Source organism: Mastacembelus armatus, chromosome 3 (genome assembly GCF_900324485.2).
Source record: "Mastacembelus armatus chromosome 3, fMasArm1.2, whole genome shotgun sequence".
Lineage (NCBI taxonomy): Eukaryota > Metazoa > Chordata > Actinopteri > Synbranchiformes > Mastacembelidae > Mastacembelus > Mastacembelus armatus.
In genome coordinates, this window is record NC_046635.1 from 3,807,380 (window position 1) to 3,823,799 (window position 16,420).

The 16,420-nt window shown below is 39.8% G+C and overlaps 1 protein-coding gene across 4 annotated transcripts in view; it reads left to right on the forward strand.

Annotated features, from left to right (window-relative positions):
- The window catches only part of coro2ba (coronin, actin binding protein, 2Ba), a 34,701-nt gene that overhangs the window by 9,225 nt on the left and 9,056 nt on the right, over positions 1–16,420 (forward strand). Inside the window, exons 1-3 of one of the 4 annotated variants that reach the window (XM_026319838.1) lie at positions 12,243–12,330; positions 12,424–12,464; positions 12,822–13,022. In XM_026319838.1, the coding sequence (XP_026175623.1) occupies positions 12,822–13,022 (201 nt within the window). In that variant the 5' untranslated portion in view covers positions 12,243–12,330; positions 12,424–12,464. Of the gene's footprint in view, positions 1–10,532; positions 10,676–12,235; positions 12,465–12,821; positions 13,023–16,420 lie in introns of those variants that run through there. The other 3 variants (XM_026319837.1, XM_026319835.2, XM_026319836.1) reach the window with 3 other exon arrangements.

Genomic DNA, 16,420 nt, shown 5'->3' on the forward strand with positions numbered 1-16,420 from the left:
CCTGCTTGATAGGCTTAATGTGGTGTCATAGACTCTACTTATGTAAGTTTATCCCACATGACAATCCCAGGCATGAGGCTGACAATAGCAGAGCTGTAACTGTGCTGCATTTTCAATTCTTGAATTAGTAAGCAGTGGCAACTCCCATTTGGGTTATGTTCTATCATTGCTGGTGGTGCCTAATGTTTTTTGATTTGTTTATGTCTCACACATGGTATAGTGGTCAGGGATTGTGTACTGTGATGTCATATGCTGGTAAAGCAATATTTTGAGCATGATACAGATTATGAATTTATATCGGTGCATATGAAATTGTAGGTGGAACTGCAGTCTACACTGAATGAGACAGTACTGAGGAGTTGAGTGAACATAAGAGACCAATGAGTGGGGGAGTGGGAAAACGAGTGAGAGCACATCCATAGAGGATGATACTACCACCCACAGTCTCTCTTTTATACACACACACACACACACACACAAACATTCACACTGGAGTTCGTTGGGGTCAAATTCTCTGTGTTTCGCCCATGGGCACTGATCACAGTGTAAATATAGATATTAGTCTGCAGCACGCACAGTACTTACTTATTTTTTTCATTTCCTTTCCTACTGTGCCTACAGTTTCCACTCCTTTATACTGAACCTCTATTTAATAACCATCTGTGGTGCAGTCTGTTCAGAACTGTTCAAAAATTACATACATGATGAAAGTGTTCAAATAAATTTTACAGATATTTAGTCATTGGTGGTTCACTGAGCAGAACCAACGGATGAGGGGATCATATGTAAATACATGAGGACAAGTGACAGCTTTGAGCCATAGATAAAACCTGGTGCCATCAGCAATTTGTCAGCTCCGGTTTATAAGTGAGTCTGGTCTGAGTTCATTTGACATTTGGAGAGCTCAGGTGCCATGTGGCACAGGTGGAACGGAAGTGGGGTGGAAATTTTAACCACTGTTGTGTTGACAAAGTGTTGTGTTGTGTTGTGACTCCTAGTGGCGGGTTAGGGTGTATTGCAGAGGGAATAGAATACGGTGGCGGACAGCGAGAGCAGAACAATGCACCCTTCTGGTGGGCTGGTGGGTGAAGACGAGGTCCAAGCTGATCGTAGTAATCGTTTTGCTGTTTACACCCTCGTCGCATCACCAGAGAAGTTACTAGCTGCTCTAAAATGAAAGAAAGCAGGACAGTATTGTGTTGAAAACCTTTCAGTATGGACAATTTGTTATTAATTTCTGTCTGGATTCCCATTGCTGTCATTATGGTAACACAGAGGGTTTGCCTGTCTGGGTAAAGACAAGCAGTCCAACAGCAGAAGCAAGAAACAAAGAGGCTTTAGAAATTATTGGACATTGAAATTCATATTCATCCTACACCAGTCATGTCAAACACGAACAGTATTCTCTGTTACTTGTGATTTGTGACTACTATTCAACACAACACTTTTAACACATTGTTTTTTGAAGAAATAAAATATATTGACTAACTGCCCATTAGTGCAGAATTCAGTGAAAGATCAATTAGCTTATCCGAAGACACTTTAAAAAGATGTTCCTTTTTCTAGTCCAGTTAGAAAGTTACAGTGCCTCAACCTTTTTTCTAGTTGACCTACTCTATCTGTGTTATTGTTTAGTGCACAGATTAGCCAGCTGAGGGCCAGCTGTGTCTGCAGTTCAGCCTTTGCTTCTTCACTGTGGGTGCTGACTGCAGCTCAGGGACTTTGCTGGGTCTGTGCTGATGCACCAGGTCATTTATTCATGTGGATGGTTTGTGAAGTAGAAGTAGAAAGAAGCAGGATTAGACTAACACACGTCACACATGGATAAAATGAATGCCTAGTAAAACAACTGAAATAAAAAATTCAAGAAAGGCCTTTGTTATAGTTAAAGAAAAAAAATGAAAGAATTCAGAACTGACACCTCATTCTGAGCCTTTTGAAAATCCAGACTTCACTTATGAAAGTCAAAGTCTAGAAATTGTTTTGTCATAAGTTGCCTGATAAAACTGTGGATGAAGCACCACTGGAGTCACAGCTAACTAGTGATTAAAAATGGACCAGAGATGCTTATGTTCTTCTGTTTCATATGTCATCTGCAAGAAACTAGATTACTAGTTTCTGTGTCATCACATGTGTTTTTGTTTATAAAACATATTTTCTAAAATCATAAGCTAATGTATTTTAGCCTTTAAAGAAAGAAGAACTTTTTCACAAATCTGTGTTAATAGTGCCTCCAGCTAAATCAGAAAACAATATAATAGAATGCCTGTCGCTGTAATACAATATACTGCAGGTCTGCAGCACCACAAATAGTAATAGACCAATAGTACAACATTCTTGGTGGTATTTATCACAGGACTGCCTTAGCTCTTAGCTAGGTGGAAAGGGTACACTGTTCTCTTATATAAAAGGCCTGATCTATTTGACAAGATTAATTTCCAATCCATCCAAAACAGTAATATGCACACACACACTCACAAAAAACTGGGATAGACAAAAACAAGGGCACTGCGGATAATACATTAAGCTAAAGTATGACTCAGGAAGTGAGCAGATTTAGCAGCGTAGATGGCACGACTAGAAATAACATCCAAAATTAAATATGCTTCTCCACAGAGGATAGAAAAATGAGGTCTGTGTATTATAACTGGCGTTTAAATTGGGACACATAGATCTACTGCACTGTAGAAGTCTAATTGACAGGCTGGTAATTAACACATCAATACAACACAGTAGAAAGATGTGCATGAGTGACCATATACAAGATATCCAACGTACTGCAAGTTAGACAAACACTGTCCTGTGACTGGTGTGTTCTTATAGGAACGTTATTAGAAATTTCCTCAACAATGAAAAAATGATAATGAACATAATCAGTTTTATCATCTTATGGTTAGTTTTCCCCAGGTCACGTCATTAACAGAGCGGCTCCTCTGAAATAGGTCAAATTCACAACACATTAACCTTGACCCACATATGGGAATACTGTCATTTCAAATGTGGCGTAACAGGCTTATATATGGATGCATCTACTGCTGCATGTTTCCCTCTTTCTGTGTGTGTGTGTGTGTGTACGTGTGTACTTGTGTACTTGTGTGGTCTTTTTTTCTCTATTAAAACAGAAAGCTGAAAAAAAAACTATATTTAACACTAATTGGAGAAATTAGCCCAGGTACCCAGAAGTGCATATGGCCTCTGAGGCAGTAGTTTTAACCACCGTGTCTACATGTCTGGGCCCTCACCTCTGTGAGTGAGACAGTTTGAGAGTCTGGGGCAGGGAAATGAAGAGCACTATCTCCTTTTCAATTAAAAATACACCCTCAGGATCTCCAGGCACAATTTACTTACACTGACTTGATTTTTGTTTATGTCTTTCTTGCCATAGACTATTAGCGCAGCTGTGGTTCAACCCGCTTTCTTCAGTAGAAACACCAATTACGAGTCTTTCCTCTGCCCTGAATAAACCAGAACAGCTGGAGTTTCCCTGCCCCCCACTTTTGAGCTGGCAGAGGTGACAGAAACGCTCCAATCTGTCTCTCACAGATTGGATCTTCTTTGTGTACTGATGATGATACCTTGCACTTCTATATGCATTTCTTAGCCCTCTTAGTAGCATCACAAAGAAGCCCTATTTTGGTATGACCTCTTTAATTTTACTACATTTTTAGTCCTGTGTCCTGGTCTAAAGCTAAAGAGAAGCAGGCCTGGGGCTAAAAGGTCAGCAGCCTGATCACTGGATTGATGCAGTGTGTTGGGGAAAGTGTGAAAAACATTTGCACCTCTCTCATTACCACTACTGAGCTATCCCCAGGCAAGACCCTTGATCTCCAGCTGGTAGTCCCATTGGTAAAGCTCTAACAAAAAAGTCAGTGTTAACCGAGGCAGTCTGACTTGTAGCTGTCGTCAGGGCCTTTGGGTGTCTGTTTGAAAATAATGGTTAGAAAAGGCATATCACCACCTTTGCCTGGTGGCAGACGATGGAGGATTTCATCATTTGATAGCTCAGGGAAAATATTAGCAAACGCACCTTTTAATATGACCTGTGGATGCAAATCACTATCATTATGGGAAATTAGCTCTTTCTGTTGATGCGTCTTTGATTAAGTATGACATCCATCTATGTCTTTCCAAGCAGTATCACAAGAATGATAAGAAGATCAGTATTCAAGCAGCACAAATCCTTGTTGTCAAGGTTCAGACAGTCACTGTCTGGAATAGACCGTGGCCAGGCAGATGGTCTGGCACTTGACTTAGCCACGTTCTCTGTCTAAGTTTGCTTTTTTTCACACTCTCCATCCCTCCAGTTCTGCAAAGAGAGGCAGTGAGAGAGGACATAAAAGTGAGAGAAAAATGAGACCCACACAGACAGCGATAGATTGACGAGGCAGAGATACTAAAATGGTGTTCAGTCTGACTGATTGCTGACGGAGTCGGCACGATTGCCTGGCATCTCTTTTTTTGCCAGTTTGTGCAGTTCAAAACTTCAAAGCTTTGTGCCTCATCCAATTTGGATGAATAAGCAGGTCTTTTACCGGACTTGTGAAAAACTGAGCAATAAATACCTGAAAAAAGATCAGACAAATTTTAAAATATTAGAGATGATTCAGTGCTTGAGACATTAAATAGACTGATTGATGGTTTTTATGGAGAACAGAGACTTGTGGCTGGGCACGTCTTTTCAGTTTTTCTATATTCAGTTTTTCTATGTAATGTTTCAATGTGATTCCTAAAACACTGATAGCATGCTTAATTATCAGCCACATTGCATCTTTTTTAGAATAAATTTTGAGTTGTCATACTAATAAAGCACAGACGTCTCATTTGATATGGTACACTTCCTTTCTCAAGAAACTCTTCCATTTTTAACCTAATAATAACATTAGGAATGACAGTGTCCTAGTGCAAGTCAGTTTTCTATATAATTACATTATATACTGCTTAGATGTTTTCTCAGCTACACTGAAGCAGCAAGAATCTCTAGCTGGATTATGCTCAGAGACAAAACATATCTGCTGTTGCTGCTACACAAAAACACCAGGTCTTAGCCATCATTCATTTCAGTCATTAGTCCCGTCCAATCATGCAGTTTGAAGGTGCTTTCTACATGGCATTATATCACTGACAGCTCAGAGACACTAACATACCTCAGTAAACACCATGTTACTAAGCACATCATACAAAATTACTGTTTGTCCTTGACATACAAAAAGGTGATTGTGATGCCTCTTTGGGCAGTGGAAGTTAAATGATCAATGGTCCAACCTTCTGCGAGTCAGTGTGCTCCTTCAACAATCACTGTGAGATATTGATACTCAGTTTGAAATGTGAATTGATAATTTATCAACTGTTGCTAATGGCCTGTTACTGGTCCCACCTCAGAGATGGATTTTAATAATCCAGTGAAAGGGCTCCTTCATCTTCCACTCCTTCAGTTTAGGCTCTGTGCCATTTGACTTTCTCAATTTGAAACACCGCCAGTGGGTTTTAATTTCAGAGCTGATTAGTTTTGTGTACTGTGGCATAAATCAATGTTCTTCTGCATGAGATAGCTTTCTCTTTCTGTATTATACTTTGTTCAAACTGATGTTCACTGTTTAAAGCTTGGACTTCATTCAAGTCATCGCTTCAGACAATGACAGCATTAAATGATTACAGCAAATTTTGTAACTGTATTAAATTAAATACCAAACGTTTCATTTCCTGCCCCTGTATTGATAATTATTAATCTACAGGTATAAGGATGAGGTAAATGACTGCTCACTGGCATTATAATGAGATCCAATGGCACTGCTGTCAGCCTGTTGTTCCCCGAAGCTTAAATGCTTCTTGGACACTGCTGCTTTAATAATTTTGATGCTACAGTTGAGACTTTTATAACCCTGAATCAATCCTGATAATATATTTATCTCCAGCTTTATTTATTTATTTATTTTTGGCTCAGGGTGCCTGTGTGTCTGTGTGTGTGTGTGTGTGTGTGTCTGTCTGTGTGTCTGTGTGTGTGTGTGTGTGTGTGTGTGTGTGTGTGTGTGTGTGCGCGCTGAAGAGCCAGCAGGTGGTCTGACTGAAGAGAGTTAATCTGTCTTGTAAAGGCTTCCACTGCTCCTCCTCTCCGGCTGCCTTTTGTTTGTCTCTTTAAATATTTCATCATTCTTTGTCCTGCCCTTTCTTCCTCTCTTTTCTCTTCTTATCTTGACTTTGCGCTCACCTTTAGTTCCTTTTTCTCTTTTTTTAGTCAATGTATGCCTTTACCTTTACCTTACCTTTTCTTTTGTCCTCTTTTGTTTCTGCCTTTCCCCTGGACTTTTCTTTCACCTACAACCCCCCTCTGTCAGAAAGGGTGAGAGATCCTGCTCATTATGCTCCAAAAACCATGTGCTAGACAGTCTCAGGGGAAAAGAAACGGGAAGCATCGATTATTAATTTAAACCTTTTTTATGGTTTTTGGACTGCTGACCTGGAATAGGAAAGACATATCTGATTTATGTGAATGTAAAATAAAACATGTGCTTGAGAAAAGGATAAAGACAGAAATTGTATTTGATAGTATTAGTAGACTCTGCATATGATAATGTACATGAAATGCAACTGTAAATACCCATAATAGTTATTGCACCTGGATAATACTGCTTCATCCTCCTCCTTTTAGTCTCTCGTTGCAATGGATGGATTCCAGGACATACACTCTGCCACGTACTTGTGCTGGGATAAGTGCCCTTCAGCTGGGTTTCTGTCTTTGCCGACCTTGGGCAGTGTGCTCTTTGCACCATTACTGCTGCTTAATGGGGCTGGATTGAAGCCTAAGAGCTGCCATTAGCTGAGCTCCTGCATCTCCTGCAAAACCCCATCATCATGGACACACTCAGAAACTCACACAACACCAGGCTCCTATGGCACAAAGACTGCATAAGAAGTAATCCTTAAAGTAACTATCCACTTTGGTCATTGTTAGCCCTAAAGCATCAACAAAGATGGATTCAGAGTTTCATTTTTTTATTTTATACTAAAGTAGAAGGCACCAGTGGGTCTACTGAAACAGGTTTCTGATTTATCATCTCATGCCACCTTAGATACATAACACATCACCCATTCTCCGAAGTCTTTAGAACGCAATACCACTCATAATATGGGAACCATGAATCCGATCCATCCATGCGGTGTTGAAATATTTAACTAAATAAGTGAAATCCTTGACCTGCTGGTGGAGCTAGAGAAAAAGAAATGAAAAAAATGTCTCACACACCATACAGTAAAACAATTACACCTGCTGCAGTACTCCACTGTGACTGAGACATATGGGTATATGTCCAGTTTAAAAGCTTTGTAATGCAGGAACTGCTGTAGTTTTGCAGATGTGATGTGGCTTCCACATAGCACCACCCCCACCCTCCACCTACCAGCTGAATGCATGAGCTGTCATTTGTTGAAGGGCCAACATGAATAATAATTTGCCTGTTCATATAACGCGACAGTTCACTTTAATAATGATATATTAGAGTTCTGTGTGTTCTTAATTGCTTGAAAATTTTCAGATATAATGTAATAGACATCAGCAGGAGAGATAATGGAGAATGAGTGAGTCCCAAGTACTTTTGTGACCTCTCTTTTCAAATAGCTGAATTGAATGCAAGCTCAAATAAAAGATTACTTTTCCAGCATTCCTAAACTGACCATCTGGAAAATCTAACAAAGATCCAGACTGACTGATTCACTTTGGGTTGCTGGATCATGTATGTAAAATCTTTTCTGTTCTGTTTAGTTTGATCCTTTTTGCTACTTGTTGGCTGAGCCTTTTTGTTTACTTTTGTAATGAGATGCTTTAAGGAAACACTGAAAGCTGTAGTTTCACTGGCCAAATCATTGAGAATCATTCAGTTCAACTCATTTTTCTGAAGTAAGTTTTGGTCTGTAAGGTTATTTATAGTCTATACTGTCCCAAGGAAAAATTATAAGTGCACCTTCCAATGAGGTGCCAGTTCGTCCTTTACTGAGTGTTCATATTTTTATTATAACTTACAGCTGTGAGACATTGTTGTTGACGACAGGCTAAGTAATTGTAAGCATTACTTACAGAGAGTAAGTAATGCTTACAATTCAACCTTCCATTTAGCGTTTCTTTAATCAGTGTTTATTAAATTCTCATCCTCTACTTGGCTTGTTCTTAAAAAATTAAGCGTTTGTGGTTTCATGAAAGTTCAATTCTGACTTTGTGAGCACAGTTTTCTATGTTATGTTAAGTTTTCTATGATATGTACTAACATGTTCTGTCTATTTAAAAACTTGATGCAATTCTGCCTTTAGTTGTAAACTGGTAAGAAAGGGGCCAACCATTTTAATATAATGGATGCTGTCACATTGCTGTTGCCCAGCCATCCCAGCAATAATCCATCAGGCATTGCTATAGCAGTGTAGAAAATATCTCAGTGCTTTCTGTAACACTTCCTGTGTGAGTGAGAAGAGATCCCGTTTCACACTGAGAGAAAATTTGGCCAACAGAGCCTTGAGGCTATCTTTCTTTTTGTGATTTTTACTCCTCGCAGAGATCGAAGTCATCGTGAGTCACTGTGTAGTGTCACCGCCAAGGGAGAAGAGGAAAAGGCAGAATAAGGCTTCACTATTTTTGAGTGACAAGACATGCAGTCACCCTGTGGATTTCCCTTTTGCATCTACTGAATGTGAGCACAGATGGCCCTCCTTCCCTATTTGGCACTAACACTGAGAAAATTTTGATTGGAATAGTTTAACCCACTGATTTGATTTGGTGGTGTTTGAATGGACTTTTATGGTTTATAATGAGTCTCTATGCTGCCATTGACTGTGTGCACATTTGACTGCAGCTGGGATGTTGGAAGAGTAGAGACAAGTGATGCTACTGTTCTTGTGAAAATAACTATTTAAACATTGACTTTTTGTGGTTTGTATCTGTTCAGGAGCTAGTTTTATATTATGGTGATTGTTTCTACCTGAGATATTAGAAAGGATATTGGAAAGAGTTAAATGCTCAAGGAGAGAGGAGAAATACTGAGTGCACAGAGGAACAACAGTGTCTTTAGGCAAGATGTAAACACTCAATAAACACACTCTGCTCTCTGGACTAGTTTGCCTTACAGCCAGTAACACTAAACCTATACTGTTGCAAGCAGACAACATGTGGTCAGACTCAGACAAAGAAAACAACACACATGTATAACCTTTAATAAAAGGAAAACACAAGTACACTACACACTGAGACACACACACACACACACACATCTACCCAAGAGGCCAAAGCAAATCTGCTTCACAGTGAAGCTGCAGGGCTTCACCCACATTTCAAAGACAGACAATCATCAGGGGATGCAGTTTTCACTACAACACCTGCTTCCATATACTGAGCTGGCCACGGGTCATTTTGGAAAGTGTTTGTAGTGAAAGAGCAGAGATTTTGGTATTTGTCAGTGAGAAACAGGGAGGGATTTAGGCGCTGGAGCCATCCACACAGTTATCTCCAGCTCCTATAAATCTTGTAGCATGAATCTAAATCTAATGTACATTTGAATAGAAAGGAAACTATATTTTTAGGATTTATATATTACTAATATTATTTTGTCAATTGGGGGAAAAAAATCACATAATCCTGGCAAGAAGGCTTAGTCAGTGTTTTTTATAAAATGCATTAGTGTTTATTCCTGGGACAGGAATAAACACTAAGGCTCAAATTAATTTCAGCTATTTCAAATATTGCTTGCACCTTGTTGACACATTACAGGTCATAGTAAATTGTAACGTGTTGATTCTTATTAAACAATCATCAGACTGAAGTCACATACAGCTCTTAAGTACTAGATTAACTATAACACTATAAGCTAAAACAGACTGACATGCTAAATTACAGTTACTTTTACATACTTAATTTGACATGATCATACATTGTAAGTAGGATGCTGGTATTAAAAAAGAATTTCAGTATAAAGCTACAGCACATAAGCTCTGGAGATCTAGAGTTAGAGGACATTTTTAGCTTTTAGACAGCTCTGAATTTTACACCTCCATATCATAACTCTTGTCTATAAATGTTTCAACTATTTAAAAAACAACAGTCTTTATTGTCTCATGAGAATCTTGTTTTCCTTTCACTGGTACTGCTGCAGTTGCAAACGTGTTTTTGAGGATTTCCTGGAAGAAAGTTGGGTACGTTTCATACCTGAGTTAGACTAAGTAGGGGAAAGTGAAAAAATGTTGGTGGATGTTTGGGAATGAGCTGGATGGACCTTGTAATTCTAAACAAGCAGGGGGTGAGAGAAGGGCAGATGAATGGCCTCTACACTCATGCTGGTCTGGTCAGCCTGCCGGGCTGGAGCTCGAACTGTGGTAAAAGCAGACAAACACTCAGAGAAAGAGGGAGAGTGAGGGTAGAATGAGTGGCAGGATGAGAGGAGAAGAAGAAGAGGAGGGGGGTGATAGCCCTCCAGCTATCAGTACTAGTAGGAGGAGAAGAGGGTGGGAATAGTTTTAAAGGGAGGGGGGAGAAAAACTTGAGAGAAGGAGGTAGAGCAGACACATGCTGCCTGCTTGGATTTGACTGGGAAGGAAGAGAGCAGAGCCTGGTGGCTTGTGTAGAAGGGAGTGTGGATGTTTGCAAACTGAGAAGGCCACAGGAACACTGTGACTATAGGGTCACTGTAAGGACACTAATAAGGTAAGCTAACATTTTCAATAAGCTGATCATGAGTACATTAGTGTGATACATAACAGATTGATTTTATATGAATCCAACCTGGCTTTAAAATAATTTTGCAGCAAAAAATGCAGCAAAAACACTGTTGGCAGTTGAGAAAAGGCCTCACATGGTGAAGCCCCAGAGGGAATCATGCTCACGAGTCTTGTGATTGGTATTTGGTGGATACAAAGTCATTTCTTCTCAGAGTTGCTGTGTTTTGTGTGTATGTGCACGCTGCTTCTCATGGTCTGTGTGTCCTTATGCTGAAAACCCTTGTGAGATAAGAAAGACACAAACACACAGACAGACATCCTCTCTGTGCCACATACCAGTGACCAGTGAATGAGCATCCAAGTAAGCAGAGCTCAAAGCAGGGCGAGCCTCTTTTCCTCTCTGACCATCCCTCAAGCCACTTTCTGCTGCTCTTCGTTCTACATTTAGTCTCCAACAAGTTGCCTTTATGCTGCTCAGGCTTCAGGCATGGGATGGTCTGCATATGACCAGATCAAAGTAGAATCATCACAAGAGAAACAGCCGTTAAACAAATGGCACTGGCGCTGTAATACTACACCAGGGCCACTACAGCTACCACATACTGTATTGGATGATTAGGTGAGGGTAGAGCGACCATCACTCTGGTCGTTCCTCCAGTCTGATTTGAGATGCAATGGCACCGGAAAGGACAATTTCAGCAGCACGGGGAGAGGATGTTTCTATTTGCATGCACACACCACTCCCACCAGCTCCCCTCCTTATCTGAAGAACAATGCTGAATAGAGCATTGCATGATGTCATCCAGCCCTGCTGCTGCTGGTCCGACTCGACTTATAAATCCTCTCTCTTCGGTTCCTGTCATGAGCTGATATCGTCTCCATCAATGGTGTCACTGAAATCGTGCCCATAACAAGCTCAAGTTTCAAAGCATATTCACTAGTGAGAAATTCCCACAACTTCTTTCCTTACAGGACAAAGGGCATTTCACATCCACTTCCTGTGGCTGGGTGAACTTTTAACGTCCCTATGCAGATGTAAAAAAAATCAAAATAAAAATCAAGAACTCCATCATTGTATTCTTTTGGTGCAGTGACCAACAAAAGAAGCATCTTGAGTCAAACATAAGCACTTCTCCTTTGTTGTCTGTAGTGGCTGCAAACAATGACTGCTTTTCAGTTGCACGAGATCCGTGCGAACAAAAATAGAGTGACGAACAACAGGACATATTGTAATCTGCTGTCTTTGTCAGATATTTGTCATTTTGATTCATGCAGCTTCATATTTTTTGTGATTATGTTTTTTGGAGAAATGTCTTTACTGTTGATTTTCTTTCTTGACACTTTAATCACTGGCTCTAAGGGAACATGAAATAGCGTCAAAGTAGTTTTCACCCAGTTTTCACCCCTTGAACGTCTCACACACCCATGACCAATTGGATGATTTCCTACTACTGCATGTGTGACTGTTATCATGTCTGCACAGATGGGACAGCCCACCCTGCAACTGTGGGTTTGTTAGATGAGAAAGTGACATGTCGAGATAGATTTCACTCGTTCTTTCTTCACAGTCATTATTATGGATGTATCGTAAGTGCCTGGACTGCTTAGAGAGAGGCAATTAGTGACAGTGTAATATTTCCTGTATGTTTAGTTTGGCTATTTCACCATTGTTGTGTTTCTACAGTCTGTCCAACTGTAAAATAGCTACTCAGTTCATTTCTACACATTTACCAGATGGTCCAAGGACAAAAGCAGAGGTATCATCTGTAGCACAGGTACAGCAACAATACACAACACAAATAGGGCACTTTGTTAGGAAGGTGAATTCAGATTATGTCCAGGTTAGTAAAATGACACAAGAAGGAGATGTTGATAGAGACCAATAAGAACTATGCTCAGATAGTTAAGTAAAAACTTTAGAGAATGGTCCTAAAGTGTTAATGTGATAAATTATTCATCATCAAATCTCAGAAAATTTATTTTATGAAGCAGTGAGGTATTAGACTGTGAGGTATTGCTGCTTTATAAATCTTTTACAATTTCACTCAAACAATTAATCAGTTTGCTTGAATTGCTTTCATATACCGTACTATGTGGACAGGTGTTTATTCTTGACATTCTTTTCTTCTCAGATGTCATGGCGTCCAACCTACCGAAGCTCCAAGTTTCGAAATGTATACGGAAAAGTAGCCAACCGGGAGCACTGCTTCGACGGCATCCCCATCACCAAGAACGTCCATGACAACCACTTCTGTGCCGTCAACTCCAAGTTCGTGGCAGTCGTCACCGAGAGCGCAGGCGGGGGCTCTTTCATTGTTATACCTGTATCCCAGGTAACTGGCACTGACATGCATCCACCTCATTTATATCAGTGAGGCCTAAATAACAGAAACACCTCTCTGTATAAGGCAGCAGCGTCCAAAATGATCATTCACATTACAGTTACATTATAGTTGAATCAGCACCTCTCTAAGATAGTTTCAATAAAAGCAGGACATTAGCACCTTCATAAAGGGAAGATTTATTGCAGGACTGTTTCACACAAATTTAGTGCAGACCCGACCTGCTGCAAAGCATGACAGCCTTTAATCTTCAAGCCAGAATCTAAAGTTTTACACAGGGTTATAGTGCCAATATGACCACATAAAGGCAAAGTGGTATTACCCATAAATATGACAAAAGAGCTCTGGTGTGTTGGAAAGTTGGCGATTACTTGATGCAGGAAAATGGAGTGTGTTTCTTTACTTCATGAAATATTCACCTTTACTGCTGTTGTTGGATTCGTTGTTTACAACAGTTCTGCAGACTTTAATAGAGAAAATATTGCATATTGACATATCTAATACAGTAGAAATAGATATCCTGTTTGTTTAGGATGTTGTTTATTGGTGTGTTCTCTTGCATATCATAGTGCAGTGCAAAGATTAGTAATATACCATCCACCACTTTCTATCTAGTTTGCAACTCGCTGTCATTTTTTAGATAAAATTGTGGGTCTGAAAAGCTGTGGAGTTGTTTTGCCTCTTTAAGAGAGACTGTGCCAAAGTACTTGAAAAGCTCTTGGCTGCCAAGCAGAGTCGAGTCAAGCTGTTATCAGACAGAAAAAGTGTTCAGTAAGCCGAGTGGTTCTGCTCTCTAAAGCAGGGAAACCTTAGCTACATTTTCCTGTATTCCACGTCATTATGAGCTATGGTGGAGAAAGGGTGTGTGTATGTACATACTATATGCCCTGCCATTTATGTGATTAGGTAGTTGGTGTGAAATACTGAAATGATGGCAGCCTTTTTCCTAATTTCTTTAAGTCTCAAGTCACAAACAGTGGTACCCAAAAAATGCCATATTTTATTTACAGAACAACATAGAGTGCATTAAAGTGCTGACACCATTGTTTGCTAAAAAGCTGTCATAAATTTAAGAATTTAATTTGTAAAAGATTCCTACATAAGAGAGAGAAGAGAAAGGTCACGTTGGATTTAGATGCAACTATACTGCACAATTAGTTTCCCTAAAACTTCCATCCATCCATCTTCTATACCCACTTTTTCCTGAAAGTCAGGGTCCCAGGGACCTGCTGGAGCCTATCCCAGCTCTCTGTGGGTGAAAGGCAGGGGTACACCCTGGACAGGTCACCAGTCCATCACAGGTCCCTAAAACTTTATTTGTGTAAATGGCATCTAGAAAAAAAAGAGCAAAGTTAGTCAGAAAAATTACAGTGAATGTTGAGACAACAAGCAAATATTAGTTTTATGAGGTTTATTTCATTATTTTCTTTAAAAAAACCATAATTAGGATAATCACATTCTGGATAATAGCTAGATGTTTGGTTTCCTAATTCCAGGAAAGTGACAATATTTTAAATGACCTGACTGGCTGATTACAGGCCTGATTGCTGCCTATTATTATCACATTATCTTCTAGGACAACGAATCATTTTTGAACTGAAACTCCTGTTTTACTGTGGTACTTTTTCATGCTGTGTAATGACTAACAGTATGATCCATCCAATAACCTCAACTTGATCAATTTCCTCCAAGTCAGAGTACTGCACAAAAGCATTTCCTTGTGTTTCTGCTGAGCTGCCGAGTTCAGAAATAGAATTGATCATGTTCAGCAGCAGTACTGATGACAGCTGCTGCTTCATGCAGTATTCTCTGATCCAAACAACAAACCAGCAAACTGAAGTCGCTCTATAAGGCAGTTAACATTTTACTGGATATTTTTCAGGTGATTGTATGAAGGGTTGAAACATCACATTCTTTAGAGCAGCATACAGGGCCTGTGTTTATGGTGAAAGTAAAGTGGTGAGTGGTTCATTTGTGCAGATGATCAGTAGTTTTTGGAAAGTTAACTTACTTTATTACAGCTTATATTTAAAGGCAATGGACACTGTGATATCCTCTTACAGTGTATTTGTTAAGCACTGTATAGAAATGACATTATGTTACATCCTAAATGTGTGATGTTTATAAAACAGTCAACTGCTCAGTCAACGAATGGGGTTGATTCTCAGTTAGAGCGAGGTATGGTATGCAGAGTCACCAGTCACACTTTAACCAAAATCAATAGCTGTCCTCTTTTTACTAGGCGCCCTCATCAGAAGCAGCCTGTGCAGGCCGTGTATATGAGATCACTCAGAAAAGGTAAAAAATGACCAAACAACAAAAACGTTTGAGCTTTGGACTTAAAAAATGTAAAATCTCCTTTCAGATTTTCAGTCTTTAGAGGCGGCGCTCTTTACACTCTTCCATGTTCTAACACTAATCTGCGTTGGGTTTGGCTAATGATGAAGTATGAGCGTTGCAGACATATTAGGGTGAGCGCCAGAGAGACAGCCATATGGTTGCTCCCAGACAAACCCACTAGCAATTCAAAGGACTGCTGCTGGCACCACCTGGCACACACACCAGCCCAGAATATGACACATGAGGTCCCACCTCTTCATCACCTCAGACAAAGAAAGAGAGTTCAGTGGGCGTGGTGCTTTTTGTGTAGTTGCTAAGACTACTACAATTACTACTGTACCATTACACCATCATTACTGCATTTCTCACCATGTTCTTTTTAGTTCAGCCATATTTCATAGCACACAGTATTTATAACTGCTTCTACTCTAGAGAAGAAACTAACAATGGCAGCAGTGTAGAAAGCAGATCTTAAACTTGTATTTCTTCAAAAAGATAAGTTATTCAGTTCATCCTATTCTGTCATTCAAACATTATTGCAGCCATCTTCATCTTACGAATGCCTGCTGTTAAAATAGGCTCTAGTGATACCGTAATTACAGCAGTGGAAGGGATTTACCAAATGTTTATTGAGAATTACATATCAATAACAGTTGGTAGGAATCACAATGTGGTGCCTCGGGTGCACTGCAGCCACTGGTCACTGGCCAACACATCTGTGCGTCATCAGGAGTGCTAATATGTGCCACAGCCTCAGGAAATGAGCTGCAGAAAGACAATGAGGCCTAACATAGATCTGTGTTGCTTTCCTTAGAGTCATCCATATAAATATTAATTGGTCTCAAACCGTTACAGTGGAGACTTTTATAACTTTAAATATATTTTTTATTTTCTGTGGTAGAGAAGCAGGAATGGAGACACTATTCACTATGTGAAATCGAAGCTGGAAAGAGTTTTTGTTTTAGTCATTTCATGTTCCATTCTACCTGATTTCTGGTTTCCTCATAATTCCCCGTGGACCTCCTGAACCATGTGGGTCCCAACAGATA